General features: G+C 47.9%; 1 protein-coding gene across 6 annotated transcripts; it reads right to left on the bottom strand.

Moving 5' to 3' along the window:
- Positions 1-1,650: 1,650 nt before the first annotated feature.
- On the bottom strand, positions 1,651-16,906 carry LOC310712456 (guanylate-binding protein 7-like). Of its 6 annotated transcripts, none has more exons than XM_083515534.1 (11): positions 16,647-16,906; positions 14,895-15,140; positions 13,423-13,550; positions 12,783-12,892; positions 11,526-11,731; positions 10,034-10,267; positions 8,858-9,138; positions 7,741-7,953; positions 7,150-7,252; positions 4,845-5,038; positions 1,651-3,587 (listed from the first exon to the last, which is right to left on the bottom strand). In XM_083515534.1, the coding sequence occupies exons 2-11, from the start codon at positions 15,070-15,072 to the stop codon at positions 3,459-3,461; spliced, it is 1,776 nt and encodes a 591-aa protein (XP_083371660.1). In that variant the 5' UTR covers positions 15,073-15,140; positions 16,647-16,906; the 3' UTR covers positions 1,651-3,458. The 6 variants fall into 6 exon arrangements, with proteins under 6 accessions (XP_083371660.1, XP_083371661.1, XP_083371658.1 ...); XM_083515535.1 differs by having other exon boundaries at positions 16,729-16,889; XM_083515532.1 differs by having other exon boundaries at positions 11,526-11,738; positions 12,745-12,892; positions 16,729-16,887.
- Between the last annotated feature and the right edge of the window lie 1,118 nt (positions 16,907-18,024).

Below are 18,024 nucleotides of genomic sequence, written 5' to 3' on the forward strand. Positions count from 1 at the left end.
GCCGCAATCCCAGAGTTGTCTGTGACTGGACCTAATGGTCAGGGGTCCCTTCACCTTTACCTATAACAAAGGGAAGTAGCTTTGTGCCAAATGGGTGCTCCCCCTCAATCACCTGGCTGGTAGGGGCAGCAGAGTCATGTGTGAGAGTTGGAAGCAGCCTTCAGGCGGAAGCCAGGGAAGGAAAGGCATGCTTGATTTCTGTTGTCAGGGTGGGTGGGCGTGTACGCAAATAGGTAAATATGCAAATAGGGTGGTGGTGTGGTCTAAACCACTGAGCCTCTTGGGCTTGCAGATCAGAAGGTCAGCGGTTCGGATCCCCGCAACAGGATGTGCTCCTGTTGCTCTGTCCCAACTCCTGCCAACCTAGCAGTTCAAAAGCAAGTGCAAGTAGATAAATAGGTACCACTGTGGCGGGAAGGTACGCTCTGGTTTCCATCATGGTGTCCCATTGTGCCAGAAGCGGTTTAGTCATGTTGGCCACATGACCCGGAAAGCTGCCTGTGGACAAACCCCGGCTCCCTCTGCCTGAAAGCAAGATGAGGGTTGTGCAACAATAGTCGCCTTTGACTGGACTTAACCATCCAGGGGTCCTTTACCTTATATATGCAAATAAACCATATATCATAAAGACACCACAGTCACCACTGACCCTCATTCCATGGAAATTGAACCCTGCACCTCAGATTATGGTGGCGTGCAACATTCTGTGGCACCAGAGCAGGGGTGACCAACCTGGGAGGAGGGCCTATGAGCACATCAAATATCCAGCCTGTCATGTGTTTTAATCTCGTTTTAGATTACAGTTGATTTTAATTATTATTTCTGAATGTTTTAAATGCTTATTTTCTTTTACAGATAAAAAGGAGCTGGGTGGGAGGGAGGGAGAGGAGAAATGCGCACACACACAAAAACCCTCAAAAAGTCACTGCACTTTGAGGCAGTAATGCGAACACACACCCTCGGTCTTTTGCAGTAGCAAGCCTGGCCCTGGGGCCCTGGATGTCTGCCCCCAAATGTTGCCCTGATGGGGCAGGAGCCAGCAGCCACTCATTTCCCCCTTCCCTTTTTTGCACCCCTCTGCCTGTCTCTCACCTTGCGTCCTCAGAATTGCCGCAATCCTGTACTTTTCTGCATTTCATTTCTCTCTGACCTCACTTTTTATTATTTCCTCACCCAACCACACTCATAACTTCCCGCCTTCCTTTAACTTGACTAGGCACTCTTTAAACAAATTTCAGGGTCTGCATTTGATGGGGAAAGCCGTGACAGTCCAAACTGAGTAGACCCAAAGAGATGACCTTTTAGCCGCAATTAGCTGTAGCCGCAAGTCTTTCTCAAGGGAGAAATTGCTTCACAAGCAAATGAGGCAGTTGTGTCTGCTTGCTCAACTGTCATATTGAGAACCGACTAGTTCCTTGTCTTAGTTTTAAGATTTAACACGGTATCCTAACCTTGGGAAATAATGGCTCCCCAACACAAAACCTGTGAGCGGTACTGAGATCACTGAACTTTTTCCCTCGGCAAGAGTGTTGCTTGACCGATTTCCTGGAATGGGATAGAATTGGCAATGCTAGCTGGTACAACAGTTCTCCAAAATAAAAACATTTAAAAAGATGTTAGCTGAAGAGACTAGTAACAAATCAGGAATACTCAAAGACAAAAGCTTTTATTTAAAAATAATAATACTGAAACACACAAGCACTTCATGCACATTTTCAGTACAATTCTCATTGTGACAGGTCTCAGGCTGCAATACTTTCAGAGTAAGCGTGCATAAGACACCCCCCCCACTCATTCTGCACAAGGGGAGAGGGGGTTCATCTCAAAAGACTTGGCAGCAGCCCCAATCCAGCAAACTGACTAGATTCCTTCCTCCTTCCCTTGTCAATAGTGCAGATCACTGGTGGTTGGAGGGATGCCAGGAATCTGGGTTTGGGGGTGAGGAATTCAGAGGTTGCAGAAGCACAGCAGCTACACATTTACCCATCTTTGGCTGCAGACCAGTTCATAACACACAGCACCACGAGCCAAATATGAGGGATTCTCCACCTTAGCTGCTTTGTACATGTGGACTGGGCAGCAACAGCCCCATCACATAGCTGATTCTGAGTGTTCTTAGCAATGCGGGAGAGGGGCAAAGGCGTAGCTCAGTGGCAGAGGAGCTGCTTAGCATGCAGAGGGTCGCCGGTTCAATTCCTGGCATCTCCAGATCGGGTTGGAAAAGTCCCTATCTGAAACCCCAGGGAGATGCTGCCAGTCAGTGCAGACAAAATCAAATGGACCAGTGATCTGACTATGTATCAGGCAGCTTCCTATCTTCTTCCTAAGAGATGGATCCAACCATCTGGTTTTATATTAGCACCATCCATATCAAAATACAACCGTAGACAACACTGTAAACGCCCCCTGAAGACTGATTCACTCCACACAGACACAGGCGATTGTTTAGAACAGAAGTCAGTACATAGGTGCAGTGAATTTGCCCGAGATAAAGGATGCCCTTCAGGAATAATGACACACATACTGAAATAAACAAGTCGGATGATGGTGGATGACCTCTATTTCCCATTTCCTAAAACCCATCCTTCTGAGTTTCATGGATAGAAAAATCAGTGGTCAGTTCCAAACATCCAAACCAAATAGGTTTTCCACACACTTAACTTGCCTTCAGATAATTTCAAGCTGAAAATCTTGGGCTGGAGCCCAGCTTAGGCTGCAACTCTAACCAAGCCTACTTGTTGTTCTGTATGGGACAATGACAATAAAGATAATCGTATCGTATCAAAAGCAAGTCCTATTAAAATCAATTAAGTTAGAACTACAGCCTTAGAGCAAACTTGTTGAAATCATGCTAGTCTAACTAGGTCCAGCTGGCTTCACCGGCTCTAAACATGTCTAAGACTTCAACCCTAACTCTGCTTTGGAGGAAGCCCCACTAAATACAACAGGACTTACTTTGAAGTAAATATGATTAGGATTGCATTGTAAGCCTGGATACAATGCAATGGTACCTCGGGTTACAAACATTTCGGGTTACAGACTCCGCTAACCCGGAAGTAGTACCTCAGGATAAGAACTTTACCTCAGGATGAGAACAGAAACTGTGTGGTGGCAGCGGGAGGCCCCATTAGCTGAAGTGGTACCTCAGGTCAAGAACGGTTTCAGGTTAAGAACGGACCTCCGGAACGAATTAAGTTTGTAACCATAGGTACCATGGTACTCTTAATCTTTACACAGAAACCTCCGTTCTGCGACCTATCCCAGCTCTTTTGAAAATGCAGCAAAAAATTTTATCATGTACACGTATATAGGCACACTGCAAACATTTATTAAAAGTGGTACGAAGTAGAGCTCTCTCCTTTTCCCATCCCAGCTGAACCACATCCACAGCCCTGAAGCCAGGCCAGGATTTCCCCTTCTTTCACTCAGTCCATCAGGGCTGTTCAGAGATGCAGTCCTCAAGAGATCACACACCCTCTTCTTTTCTGACTCCTCTGTTGCTGTATCTGAGACTCCAAGCTCTGGACCTGAGATTGTAGCTTTAAGAATTCCTGCTGGTACCCTTCTTGCTGAAGACGCCTCTGCTCCTGTCAGAAGAAGGGGGTGGAGAGATGCGTAACAAAGTCAGCATCTGTTAATTGTAACATATTTTGTGTGAGAGGAGGGGGGAAGCATAGAGGATCACAAAACAGATGGAACTGGGCTACAACAGAACCCAGAGCTGCCAGCTCCCAGCAGATCCCAGGATCCATGGAAGTTTTCAAGGAACAAACAAAAACATGTTTCTTCCCCTGCCCATGAAGCAAAGAGGGTCACATTTCCTTTTGGACCATCTTCCAGAGAGCACATGTCAGTGATGGGAGGGGGCAGAAGCAAAAGTGGTTGGAGCAATTCATGTAAATTTTGTTGCCTTGTATAGTAGGTGTCAGGGACTGGCTGGGCAGGAGAAGGTGTCAGATGCTGAAGGGGCACAGGTTTTAGTGAGCAGGAAGAACCTGACAGGGAGCAGTTCAGACTCTGAGGCTGAAGCAGAGGAGCAGGGGTGGTCAAGGGACTGCTGAAGAACCCAGGAAGTCTCCCTCTCCTGCTGCGACAAACTCCCCTCTCCACTTGCCTCTGAGATGGGCTCCAGTTGTCTCCAAGATGGGCTGAGCAGAGGCCAGAGGCATGCCAATGCAGTTAGAGACTGCTTAGGAAACATCCAGGAGGAGGAGGAGCCTTAGAGAGGGTGGAAGACAGGGACCTTCAGTCCTGGCAACCCTTCCATGGGGCATGACCTACTGGGGAGTGTTGCTGAGACCACGAGGCCAAGTTGCATATTCGTTTCCTTGAAGAGTCAACTTCACCAACAACGGAGACCTACGTCTGACAGTAGGCTAGCTTCTACACATGCTCTACTCTCTAGCCTCCCTCCAAGGAAGCAAGAGGAAGGGTGCTTCCAGAGGGGTTGAACAATCAATCCCTTTTCACATGGAACTTTTGAGTATTATAGCTCTGGGGTGAAGAATAGGGGGCCTCTGAAAGAACTCTCAGCATCCTTAACCAAACGACAGCTCCCATCATTCTTTGAAGGAAGCTGTGGCTGTTCAAAGTGGTATCACCACGGCTTTCGATGTATGGTGTGAATGTGGCCTGTAGAATAATATAGCCATCCCTAGTGCACTAACCATTGTGTCAAGAACATGCTGCAGGATACAATGAAACACCAGTTCTGGAGGTCCCCCTTAAGCTCCACTTACTGGTGTGCCCTTGCTGATCATGAGACCTACACATAAGGAACTGCATGTATTGAAACATCTTTTTTAAGAAAAGCAAACAATATGGGAGCAGAGAAGGGCTGTTACCTGGAGCTTCTGGTTCAACAATCTCTCATTCGCAGCCAGGAGGGCCTTCCTGTCTTCATCCATCTTGGCCAACAACTGGCGCTTGTGCTCCTCATAGCTCCGATCCTTTTCCCGGATCATCTGCTCGGCCTGTTCTTGCATCCGTTTTTGCAGCTCAGCTTCCCGCCTGGCGGCCTCAGCCCTGGCTTTCTCCACTATAGTGGGGGAGGAACACAATTAGCAGGAATGTCTTCTCCCACCGGTGATGTTTTTCGAGCTGTAGAACAGAGGGGGCCTTCCAGATATCAGTTGGGTCTTCAGCATGTCTCAGCCAATGCGACCATTAGTGAGGGACAGGAGATGCAGTCCAGCCACCTCCAGAAGGTCACAGCCATCCCATTCCCTGCTTTGCAATGAGCCCTGCTCTTTAGAGTGGCCTGTAATTTAGGTGGGCAGATATAGGTCAGGGCTTCTGCACATTATCTGGGTGGAAGAGGTAATGTTAAGTAGGTGTTGCTCTTCATGCAGGCAACACTTAATGAAGTGTCCTCTTGTAATGAAGAACATAAGAACAGCCTCCTGGATCAGGCCTGGTGTGTTGAACTGAAAGGTAAGCTGGTCTGGAAACTTTGCATATTGATGATCAAGATGACCCCTGCCTAATCGGTAGCAGCTGCAGCACTGAGCACATGTGTGCTTCACATGCTTTGATGTATCCACAGGCCCCAGGCATAGCTAGAGGGGGAGGTATGGTTAATACCACCCACTTGTGTTCCCAAGATACCCCAGGCAATGGTTAATACTAGGCACCTGTGTTTCCATGTGACATAAAGGTACAGCTTTCCGGGTCATGTGGCCAGCATGACTAAACCTCTTCTGGCACAAGAGGACACCATGACGGAAACCCAAGCACACAGAAATGCCATTTACCTTCCTGCCACAGCGGTACCTATTTATCTGCTTGTACTGGCATGCTTTCGAACTGCTAGGTTGGCAGGAACTGGGACAGAGCAGTGGGAGCTTGCTCCGTCACTGGGATTCAAACCACCAACCTTCCAATCGGCAAGCCCAAGAGGCCCAGTGGTTTAGAGCACTGAGCCCATGAAGATTATGTGTATCTTTACTTGGGTGCGGACAAGCCATCTCCTTGCTGCAGTCCATCCCATGGAATGGTGTGAGCAGGCGGGCGGAGGGAGCTGTCAGACGTTTGCTCTAGGTTTGAACCCTTCCTTAATAAGTTGTTACACCTGATCGTTCTGATGGTTTGGGCATCTTTCTTTGGAATTCCTGCATATCCGAACTCCTGGGAGCCCTCCTCCGACTCTGTAGGGTGCTTTAGCCAGGTCAGCAGCCCACCTAGTCCAGCAAACTCTTTTCATGAGGGCCAGCCAGATGCTTATACAAAGGCAACAAAAAGGGTTTGACCACAACAGCACTTTCCCCACTTGTGAACCCCAGCAGCTGGTATTCAGAAACATATTGCCTCTGCCAGCGGAGGTTCCCAGCTATGCCTCTAACCGCACTGTTCCTTACCTGAGAGCAGGTTCTGCAGAACTACCTAAGGTGCAGGAGTCCTCCTGTCTTTTGCACCTCAAGGGGGCGGAGCCTTGCAGTTTCCACTTTTGCCAGGTGCAGAGCCTGCTCCCAGATGCAGAACAGCACAGTAGGAGGAGTAGCTGGGAATTCAGGGCAGTTGCATTCAGGGCTGGTCTAGCCCAAAAACGCAGCGCTGGCATCACCTGAGGTGGAACGACTCAAGAGGCGACGGACCACTTGGGGAGATGCTTGATACAGCGACACAGGTTGTTTCACACAACTTCTTAGGACAAGAACGTCTGGGATAATGAGTACCTACCACTGTGCCTACACAGAGTCTTAGTGGGTTGTGTCCAATGCTGGTCCTACTCAGAGTAGACCAATTGAACTTAACAGACATGACTAACTTAGGTTCATTAACTTCACTGGGTGCACTCTGTAGGACCAGCATTACTGTCATACCTCAGGTTACAAACACTGTGGGTTGCGCGTTTTCAGGTTGAGGACTGCACCAAACCTGGAAGTACCAGAGCAGGTTACTTCCAGATTTTGATGCCCACACATGCGCAGAAGCGCAAAATGACATCATGCGCATGCGCAGATGCGGCGCTTCAGGCTGCGAACACTGCGAGTTGCAGACATGCCTCCCGCACAGATCATGTTCACAACCCAAGGTATGACTGTAGAAACAATTCATTGTTTACTGTGTTATCATATTTTTGCAGCTACAGTGGCCTGTTGGGGCCAGTATGTCTTCAAGGCAAACAAAGGCTACTGGACAGGCGCTTACCTTCAAGCTCCTTCTGTTTGTCCGTGAGGGTCCGGTCAGCCTGCAGAATGGACTGGGCTGCTGTCTCCTTGGATTCCAGGAAGTCTTGTAGGGCCTGGGAAGCCTGAAGAGGGGAGAGTGAGGTGGCTCATTTGGAACTTGAAGAATCATAAAGTCGGCTCTGGGCACTTCCAGATGGGTATCTATTGTGAACTGGTAATCCTCATGCACACACAATTTTCACAGTGACCTCACATGTCACATGATCCACACCACACATTTAAAGCGCACAGCTTTCCCCAAGGAATCATGGGAACTGTTTTACTGCAATCCCTATAATTCGTTGGAGGAAGTTGTGTGCTTTAAATGTATGGGGCAGGTCATGTGACTGATGTTACTGCCATCAAAAAGGAAGTCCATATCCCCCCTACCCCCCCACCCCCTTAATCTAGATTTACCATACAAAAAACTTAACTAAAATCCTATTGCCAGTGACTTGTTTGCAATATCCAAATGACCCAGTTGTAATATTAAGCTCCCATCTGGAAGCACCCACTGAAAACAGGAATCCCCATGCAAGAGCAGAGAAGCCAAGGTTGGTGACTAACATACCATTACTCCCTTCTCAGGCGCCTGGTGATATTTCTCCACTACTTTCTTCTGGTCCTCGAGGAACCTTTGATAGCCACCAGGCACTGCGTATTCCCCATTGCTAATCCTCTCCTCCATTTCTTGGAATAGCTCCAGGAGCACAGCCAGGCAACGGTCTGATGACGCCTGCTCGTTGCGAGTGCACAACTCTTGAAGTTTTTCTTGTAGCTGCCTCTGGAGGAGAGAGGTGGACAGAGTCAGATAAAGCAGATGTTCCCTAATAAAGAAAGGCCTGTTATCCCCTGTTCCAGGAGTTCTCCAACCCTGAACCTCTTTGCTGGTCCAGCTGACCAAGGCAGTTCATAGGTGGTCCACTCCTTCCAATAACCCAGATCTTCACCGTCTGCCATCTAAGCTGGTTCATCCTAAACTTGGGTAAAAATCTCCAACCAATCTTTCTGAATTGGTCCTAGATATTAATTGGATATTCCGGGCAACCCTACTGTTCCTTGGAAACTCAATGAGATTTTCCCATTTAAGACTGGAAAAACGAGCAACTGACAGAAACCAAAATTGACAGGTTAATCCATCCCTACTCATGAGCATGATAGGGGAACAACTCAGATTAAGATACTATTTCTCCTTTTGTTAAAAATGGGGGAAATATCCAAAAAGTATTTTATTTTATTTTTTAAAGGAGATCAATGGGGGGACAAGCTTCCCTGAAATACTGCTTCTCCACCACTGCCAATCTTCCCTGTAACTTGAAGTCACAGAAGAGTCTTCAATGTTGTCCAAGATACCCCCTCCATTTACTCAGGGCAAGAATGTGGTCCAGAAGGCCTGAGCAGCATCCAATGCTTAGAACCAGGACAGCCAATATGTTCCCTTCCGGATGTTGCTGGACTCCCAACCTACCATCATCCTTAGCCAGAATGGGAGATGGTCAGGAATGGTGGGAACTAAGAGTCCAAAATATCTGAAGGCTACCACATTGGCTGTCCCTGCCTTAGAACGTGCTCCAGGATTTGCTGGGATGCACAGGAGTTCTGCAGCAGACAGAAAAGGTTCTTTGAACTTAGGAAACCAACCAAGAGGGCCAACATCCTATTCCCACGAGAGAGATAGAATCCCATACCCCTAATTCTCTCTGGCGCACTTGGTCTTCGTCCTTGAAGGCACGGGCCAGGAACACTCGAATGGCCTCCTCTTCGCAAGCAGCGTGCACTTGCAGAACCTCTGCGATGTCCTCAGTGGGAGGCATCAACATGAGGTCCACCATTGCCTCATAGCGGTTCAGAGCATCCTTCATGGCAGCCTGGTTCTCGATCTGAGCCAAGGCCACCACAGCGTTCTCGATGCAAGGCATACATCCGTTGCGGATGGAGTCCACATAAGTCTCCACTAGGCTCCCCAGGGCTGCAAAAGGGAGAGGAAGACAAGGGCAGGCTAACTCAGTTGTCTTATTTTACTTCATTAACTTTCTGTCTTTCTTCATCCAGGGAACTCAAGGAGGCAACAGCTGTTTTATTTCATAAAATCCAGAGGTGTTTTTTTTAAAAACAGAACATCAGAATCTTCTCCAAAGAACTAGTCTAAATTTTGGCCTCTTGCACTAAATAAAAAGATTTTTTAAAATCCTCTGTATACTTGAGAGTGATTCCCTCAAATCCAATGGGACTTGCTTCTGAGTAGACCCGCATTTGGACTGGGAATTTTCTTCGGCTTCATGGGCCAGATTCTTATGAGGACTGACCTTTGGTACCAAATGTGAGAAGTGGGCAGGGCAACCCACTTGACCATCACCTGGCGTCACAATAACGTCACTCGATATGGTGCTCTGAAGTTCAGACTTCAACGCCTCTTGCAGGAAGAAAGGCACTGCTAAAGTGAGGGGACAGGGGGACTTTGTTTCAATGGAAGCTGTGATCCTGCCAAACCGAGCAGGATTGAACTCCCCACTCATCACCTGATGAATGGGGGTTAAATCCTCCTTGCTCTGGCTACATGGGTGAGTTCCCTAAAGAAAAATGGAGCAGGATTAGCCCTAATCCTGCTGTAGTGGCTGCATGGGCCAGTTTTTTGTGTGGAGAACTGGTATGAGAAGCCAACATAGAATTGCTCCCCCTCACCCAACAGCTGATGTCACACATGCATTGGACTGATATTAGCTAATAGACAGGAGGTTATGGTTTTGGAAAAAATGGCCTCATAAGTCAAAATGGAACCCTGATGAGCCAAAGAGGCCCAACCCCTGCCCCATATGGAATATTCCAGGAGCCTTTTCAGTATATTTTCCCCTGCTTCTACTCACATGTCCCAGTCACCAAGTGCCCTCCCTGGATCACTTTGGCCTGGGCGTTCTCATAAATGTAGTTGCAGAAACAGTGCGTTTGCTTCACGAACTCTGCGCTCAGCCTTGATTCCGGGAGGTCCTCCAAGACGGCCAAGTCTTTCCGCGAGGCTGGGCATTCAAAGGCGAAGCACTTGCGGTTGGGGAAATACTGCCGCAGGAATTTCTTAGGAAGGTCTTGCTTTTCGGGGGCATCTAATATCGAATCAAATTACACACAATGCTGTTAGTATAAAGTGTTTCAACAGCTTGGGACCATTTACCTGCAAGGCTGCCTTACACCATATACAGTGGTAACTCCAGTTGTGAACGGGATCTGTTCCGGAGCTCCTGCCGTATCCTGAAGTTTTCGCAACCAGAGAGACCGCTTCTGCGCATGCGAGCGGTGAAACACTTCCGGGTTTGACACTTTCACAACCTGAAGTTGACTTTACTTGAGGGTAACGTAACCCAAGGTTCCACTGTATTTGCTCACTTGACTGCTTTGATCCGCATAACTGGCACAGCTGCCATGCAATACCAGGTCCACATTGGCAAGAAATCACTCTTAGTGTGGCAGAACCCATACTTTGGAACGCCTTGCTTACTGACATCAGGCAATCACATTCCCTATGCAGAGACATCACCTTGCCAACAAAGGTCCGTGTAGTTAAAGCTATGGTTTCCCCAGTAGTGATGTATGGAAGTGAGAGCTGGACCATCAAGAAGGCTGATCGCCGAAGAATTGATGCTTTTGAATTATGGTGCTGGAGGAGATCTCTTGAGAGTCCCATGGACTGCAAGAAGATCAAACCGATCTATTCTGAAGGAAATCAGCCCTGAGTGCTCACTGGAAGGACAGATCGTGAAGCTGAGGCTCCAATACTTTGGCCACCTCATGAGAAGAGAAGACTCCCTGGAAAAGACCCCGATGTTGGGAAAGATGGAGGGAACAAGAAGAAGGGGACGACAGAGGACGAGATGGTTGGACAGTGTTCTCGAAGCTACAAACATGAGTCTGACCAAACTGCGGGAGGCAGTAGAAGGCAGGAGTGCCTGGCGTGCTCTGGTCCATGGGGTCACGAAGAGTCGGACACGACTAAACAACTAAACAACAACATGCTCTCTTCGGCACCTGCTAAAACATTTTTTCCTTGGACAAGCCTATCCAGACCTGCAGAATGTTGACAGGTGTTTTTTTTTAATATGGTTTTTATCTTATTGTGGATTTTAAGTACTTCTAAAAAACATGTTAGGAACCTTTTTTAGAATCATAGAATCGTAGAATTGGAAGGCATCTAGTTCAACCCCCTGCAATGCAGTTTTAAACTGTATAATTGTACTGGTAATGTCACCATTGCATTCTTTTTGTAAACCACTTTCAGGTTTTGTTTTTACAAGCAACCCTACTAGGCCTCCGCTTCAAAAGCAGCAAGGCCCAATCTTTTCAAGCAAGGAAAGCTCCCCACAGCACCTTTCTTCAACTTCAGTGCGTGCTCCAGATACTCGTCCTCTGAAATAGGGCACCCATCCAGCTCCAGCTGCAGTGTGAAATCCCGAACAGTCCAGATGAAAGTTGGGAAGAAGAAGGCAAAGTCATCAGGCATCTCATCATATCTGTTACTGCTCTGCCTGGCCGATGTCTTCACCTTGATATGCTCAGTTAATTCAGACACGTAGCTGGGGACTCAGTTAAGGAAATGAGTCATGTTTCCCCACCCCCATCCCAGAATAGAATAATAGTTTCTCAACAGTCCCTCCTTACAATGTTTTGTGTCTGTGATATCTATACTGGTATCCTCTGTCTACCTTTCTGTGATCATCACCAGAAGTCAGGTTCTGTTTCCTTTGCCCTTCAGAGACACAATTGACTGGGGCACCAGACAGGGCCTTCTCAGTAGCAGCACCAAGGCTGTTTTAACGTTCTTCCTTGAGAATCTCAGCTGACTCTCTCCCTTTCAGTTTTTATTCAGGGATGGGGATTCAGGCCAGTGGTCAGGGATGTGGGAGTTGTAGTCCAGCCACATCTAGAGGACCACAGGTTGGTGAAGCCTGTGCCAAGGGAGAAGTCTAATCCCCCCAACACCAAACTACATTTCCCAGGGTTCTCTGGTGCAAGTCATTTTACTTCTCATTGAATTGTGCAGTGAAATGGCACTATGTGCCTTTCTTTTAAACCTGAATTTGCCCTCACAGAAATCGAAATCACCCTGACTTGGAATGGCTTAGCATTTTCACTTACTGCACTAAGCTGGAATCCTCACACCATCAAAACATGCAGCAAAATAGGACCCCAGTCTTTTTTCCCCTTTGATGGATCTTTCCTATATATCCCTTTTATTATTCCTTCCCCCCATCTTTTAATAATGTTTTTTAACTTACAGCTATACCTTACTTAACGTTGCTCAGCAAACTGGAGAGGAAGGAGGCTGTACAAACAGAACTAGAGTCTCTTAATCCCTCTAACAGATGCTCCCAATTCCATAAAGCTCAACAAATTCTAATTCTACAAAGACCCCTCTACAAGGTACTGTGTTATTCTGAGAAGTCTGCTCTCTCCCCCTCCAGCTCCATCAGACTTCACTTAAAAAGACTCCTGCCTCTCATTTAAGGACCCTGGAGCCCTCACCGTCACACCTGACAAGGGCCTGGTGAAACAACACAGCATTAGGATTCCCACACACTTCACTAACCCGTGTTTCTGCCAGGGAGCACTCTTACAAAAAGATACTGCAGTTTCTCCAGAGCATACTGGTCGATGGTGTGCATGCTGTTGTAGACAAAGGTGCTGCTAAGCAGAATGGAGAGGGCAAAGATCCACGCATCGTTCTCAGGGTTGCTCTGCAAAGAAGCATGGTGAGCATAAAACTCCAGAGCAACAAGGGGCTAGAACTGGACCGAGGTCTCCACTAGGGGCATAAGATGGCATCATAAACCATATGTGTCGTACGCAGCACTGTTTCCATTCCACTGCAGTTCATCTTTTGCCAAACACTGTTATTTGTCTGGCTGTCTGCTGCAGCAAAATTCCGCAACTTACACAATTTATGTGATTGGTTATGGAAATTGCATCAAGTAAGCAAGTTGCATTGTCACTATGTTATCGCACCCTGTTCATTTCAATATGGGTCATATCCACTGATTTCCACTCCTGGCATGGGACAAGAATGCGAATGTTGGCATTTTTTTTGTCTGAAATCTCAGATCTCTCGGAAATCTCTCCACCCTTTGGGGCCCCCGGGGTGCTGTCCTGTTCCCACTGCATCCTAGTGTGGCTCCTGCTGCCTAGGGAATGGCCCTGATCTCTGAATTCCTCTTGCAGATAAAGGCTCCATGGTGAACTATCCTGGCTGCCCCCACCCCTAACTCACCTTCTCGACATCACCCAGCCCTTCCGTGTCCAACAGCACCAGGGTGTGGTCAGGCTTCAGGGGATGAGAGCGACACCACATCCAGATACCTTTGGTGGCTGCTTGCACTGTGGATCCCAGAGAGAAACCTGTAGCGGGCAGTGTAGAAATGGGAAGGACAGAAGCAGTGAGGCATGCAGCTCTGCAATTTCTCGACCACTGCCAACGAAAACATACAATGTCAACACTTCTGACTTGCTGGTAAATCAAGGTGCCTTAGGCGTCATGTGTATCAAGTCTCAGGTTTCTGGGTAGTGTGAAATTGCCTTAACTGTTTCGGGTACACTTTTTAGAGCAGTCTTCCATGCCTATAGACGAGGATGTGGAGGTCAGAGCAACCCCATGCCTCCTGGTCCCAGAGCCCATAGCGTACAAACCCTGTCAGGGATGTCCACACATGCACTGAGGGTATAGGTGATATCACAGCCCCAGAGAGCACGGGAATCCTAGTAGTACAGAAAACAGGAGTATCTGCTCACACATAGATGTCCATGTTCAAAGCATAGCATATTTCCAAGCACAATTCAAAGTGTTGGTGCTGATCTTTAAAGCCCTAAACAGCCTCGGCCCAGTATACCTGAAGGAGCATCTCCACCCCCATCGTTCTGCCCGGACAATGAGATCCACCACCAAGGACTTCTGATGGTTCCTTATATCCCTGCCTGATCGTTGAGATTTTTGCTGGACTCACTGTGAGTGGTTCCCCCAATAGCTCAGACACACTGCTCCTATCCGCTGGGAACTGTGTGTTCAGTTATATGGAACTTCCTTCAGGCTGAGGGCAGACAATTCCCCCCTCCCTGTTGAACTTCTGGCACTCAGTGACAATGCCTCTTATTCCAGCAGAATGATCTGGGGTTATTTTAAACTGATTTGATTGTATCTTTTTGTAACATCCCTTCTACACCGCTTACAAACTACTGTGCTAAGTGGCATACAAATGGTTGAAATAAAATAAATCGGTCAAGAGCGTAAGCTCCTCTTGTACTGGGGGGGGGGGAGAGATGGGAGTCAATGGGAAAGGCTTCACTGCACTGAAGAACATAAGGAAAGCCTGGCCCATTTAGTCCAGCATTCTAGTCTCACAGTGGCCAATCAGATACCTGCAAGCAACTCTCCTGCAAGTCTGCAAGGAGGACCTGAATGCCAGCTCACAGAGCAAATATACGGGCCAGTCCTACTGTTAGGTAGAGTGAGAACGTCACCTTGGGCAGCAGATTTTGGGTGTCATGAACAGGCAGTGGTTTCTGCTATATGCTTGGAGGAGTTTCTGCTTCAAATACCAAAATCACTTGACTAGACTTGAGTATTACATAATTTAACTTGGGGATGGGGCAACAGCCGGGGGGGGGGGACCATTTGCTTTACTGCCACAGGCAGCTAAATGCCATGGGCCATACCCAACCCCACAAAAGTATGTCTTATGTTCCTACCTCCTTTGTCCTTTCCTGCCAGCTTGTTCATGAGGTAGGACTTGCCAGTGCGGTACAGTCCCACGATGGCCACCACAACCACTGGCTGCTGGATGCTCTGCAAGATCTTCAGGGCTTCCTGGTTGACCCGCAGCTGTTCCTTGGGGTTGTTCTCGATCAGGCACATGGGCTCTTCCATGATGCTTGGGTGAGTTCTGGTCAAAACCAGGCCAGGACGGAGACCGGGGACACTGAGGAATCTGTAGGCTGCAAAGGATATAAGTTTAACACTCACGAAACGCTACGTTTGTGTGCATTGTGTATGAAACTTAGTGCTCTGCATTTGCAGGATGTTTGTTTTGCAGAGAATTGTACAAGTGCAATAAAGGGGGGGGAGAAAAAGAAGTGTTTTTGCAACTATAGCTGCAACAAGGGGATGGAAAATTATTTTCGGTGTTCATTTTAATTGGTGACTCATCCTTGGGAGTCTGGGTCTCTCTCAGAAGCTGCCAGCTTATTGAGAAAGAGAATAGTTCTTTAACTGTACAGTGGTACCTCGGGCTACATATGCTTCAGGTTACATATGCTTCAGGTTACAGGCTCCGCTAACTCAGAAAAAGTACCTCGAGTTAAGAACTTTGCTTCAGGATGACAACAGAAATCGTGCTCCGGTGGTGCAGGAGGCCCCATTAGCTAAAGTGGTGCTTCAGGTTAAGAACAGTTTCAGGTTAAGAACGGACCTCCGGAATGAATTAAGTACTTAACTCGAGGTACCACTGTATTAACAAGTGAGAACCTTAAAAAAAAAAAATAGACTGCATTGCTAGTTGTTTAAGAGCAATGTGTTGATTTGTATTTGCAACTTTTTTTGTAACAAGTTAAGAGACTGCAGTAGAACTTTGGCACTCTTTCTTGTTGTGGAGAGCTTGTTGATTCCTACTCTGCACAAAGTCCTGATCAGGGATTTCCGCTCCCAAAACTCTAGCACGGGGGACTGAATGTCAAGAACAGGAAGGAGAATACTTCAAGATGCTGCTGTCAAAGATGGCTGGAGTGATGGTCCAGGTAGCTGGTTAGAGGTTTGGGCATTTTCAAGGTTAATACAGTCCACTTCCACACTGGACATTCACTGTGAAACAGCCATATTTTACTCACTGTTCAAAGGTCATCTGTACTTCATAGAGCAACACACCTCCCTCTCTTGTTTTCCCTGATCAGCTACCTTTTATTCTTTCAGGGCTCAGGAAACCCGACTTCCTTCATTTGGTGGAACCCAGTTTCCCCAAGTGCAAATGGTATATCACGCTGCTTTGGGGCCAGTTAAGGGCTCGACTACACCACTGAAAGCCCTTTTGAACAGCCATGACTTCCCAAACAGCTGTAGCCTGTTAGGGGGACGGGGCTGGCTTCTGTTCGGAGACTCCTTTCCTCCTCACAGAGTTACAGCTCCCAGCAGAGGACCTGCAGAGGAACAGAACTAAAAATAAAACGTTGGCTGCCTCCCAAAACATTTCGCTACAATAACAGCTCTGTGCCTGGCTTTGTTTGGAAGAGACTGGCTGATTCTTTATCAAACATTTATCAATGTTTGGTTTTCCAAAGACTTTCACCCCACCACCCTCCGGATACAAATGCATTATAGAAGAGATTGTGGTTTATCGTAATTGTTTGTTGCAGTGTGTTGTTTTATTTGTTTAAAAAGTGGTGTTTTTTTTAAGACAAAGCAAAAAGACTCCCTCCCCAGCCCCCCTTCACTCCTCCGCGCAAGCTCACCCCTCCTCTTCCTCCGACGCGTTACGCAATCCTTTCTTGCAAGTTTAGGGAGAAATAAAGTGGCGGAACCCGGCACGCGAACCTGGTCGTGGGACGCTGATCCGGCGCGCACGGCAGGCGCGTCCTGGTGCGGAAAGCAGCGCACGGGAGCCGCAGGATTTCCCCCCAGGAAGACGAGGAGACAATCCAGCGAAAGAGCCGCTGCCTGGAGACCCTGCGGCTCAAGCTTCGCCGACGCGCAGCTGTACTTTCGGTTTCGCTTGCTGCGGGGAGGGGCGTTTTTTTACGCGACGCGATCTCGCCTCGCCCTCCCCGGGGGAAAGTCCCATCTCTGGAGCCTGCCTGGTCCTCCCCTCGCCACTGCCACGGTCGTGGGAAAGGCCAGATCAGCTTTCCCGAGTCATTATCCTAGACGGTTTTGTGTGTGTGTGGCCTCTGTATCTCTCTCGCCCACCCTCCGCTTTTCCCCATGGTAGGGAAAGACTCTGGATCTTACAGGGTTGTGAGGATGAAACGGAGCGAGGAAGAGAAGACCCGGGTCTGCCGCCTCTTGCTCCTCGGAGGAAAGGGGAGATGGGAATAAGTGACATGGACTCTAGAGACTGTAGGAGGGGCGGGGACGCCTGCTGCCTACACGTGTGCGCAGTGAAACGTCTGTACCCACTGCTACCGGGAAATTGGAAGGGAGGTGAGAGACCTCCCCACCACCACCACGAGTCTTGCCTCTCCACAACATGAGGCAAAGACAAGGAGTCTCCGCTGCACATTACCATTCACTCGTACACATATCAGAGGTATTTCGCCGCCTTTTCACCCGTCAAACCAAATCCTCTAGTGTCCAGAGAAAATAACAGCAACATACATATCTGCAAAGGCATTGCATTTGCAAGGGAAGCTCAGCTCAGGAGCCGACGACTCCCCGCTGAAACCCAGGTCTCCAACGAACGAAAATAGGGAAAGTGACAATACCAAATGTAGCAATTCACTGTTAAACGTATCTATGTACTGGCTCAATGGGAAAACGTTATAGAAATCACTCATTTTATCCATCTTCTCAGTTCCAGGTTTCACAAGCATACAGCAAGGTTGGTAGTACAATAGCTTTGTAAACAAGCATTTTGGTTTCCCTGTCAATGTCCCAGGCCTCAAACACTCTGCACTTCACTCGGGGGAAAAGCTGCACTCGCAGAGCTCAGGCGATGCTGGATTTCGGCATCAATGTTGGCCCTTGTGGGAAGATAACTGCCCAGGTAGGAGAAGTAATCAACATTTTCCAACGTTACACCATTGAGTTGGATTTGTGGCGCTGCAGAGGGGTTGTTTTGTGCTTGTTGGATGTTGGTTTTTTGGATGACTTTGGTTTTTTGGATTGAGCGAT

Source organism: Podarcis liolepis (genome assembly GCF_965112155.1).
Source record: "Podarcis liolepis genome assembly, chromosome: 7".
NCBI classification, from domain to species: Eukaryota; Metazoa; Chordata; class Lepidosauria; order Squamata; family Lacertidae; genus Podarcis; species Podarcis liolepis.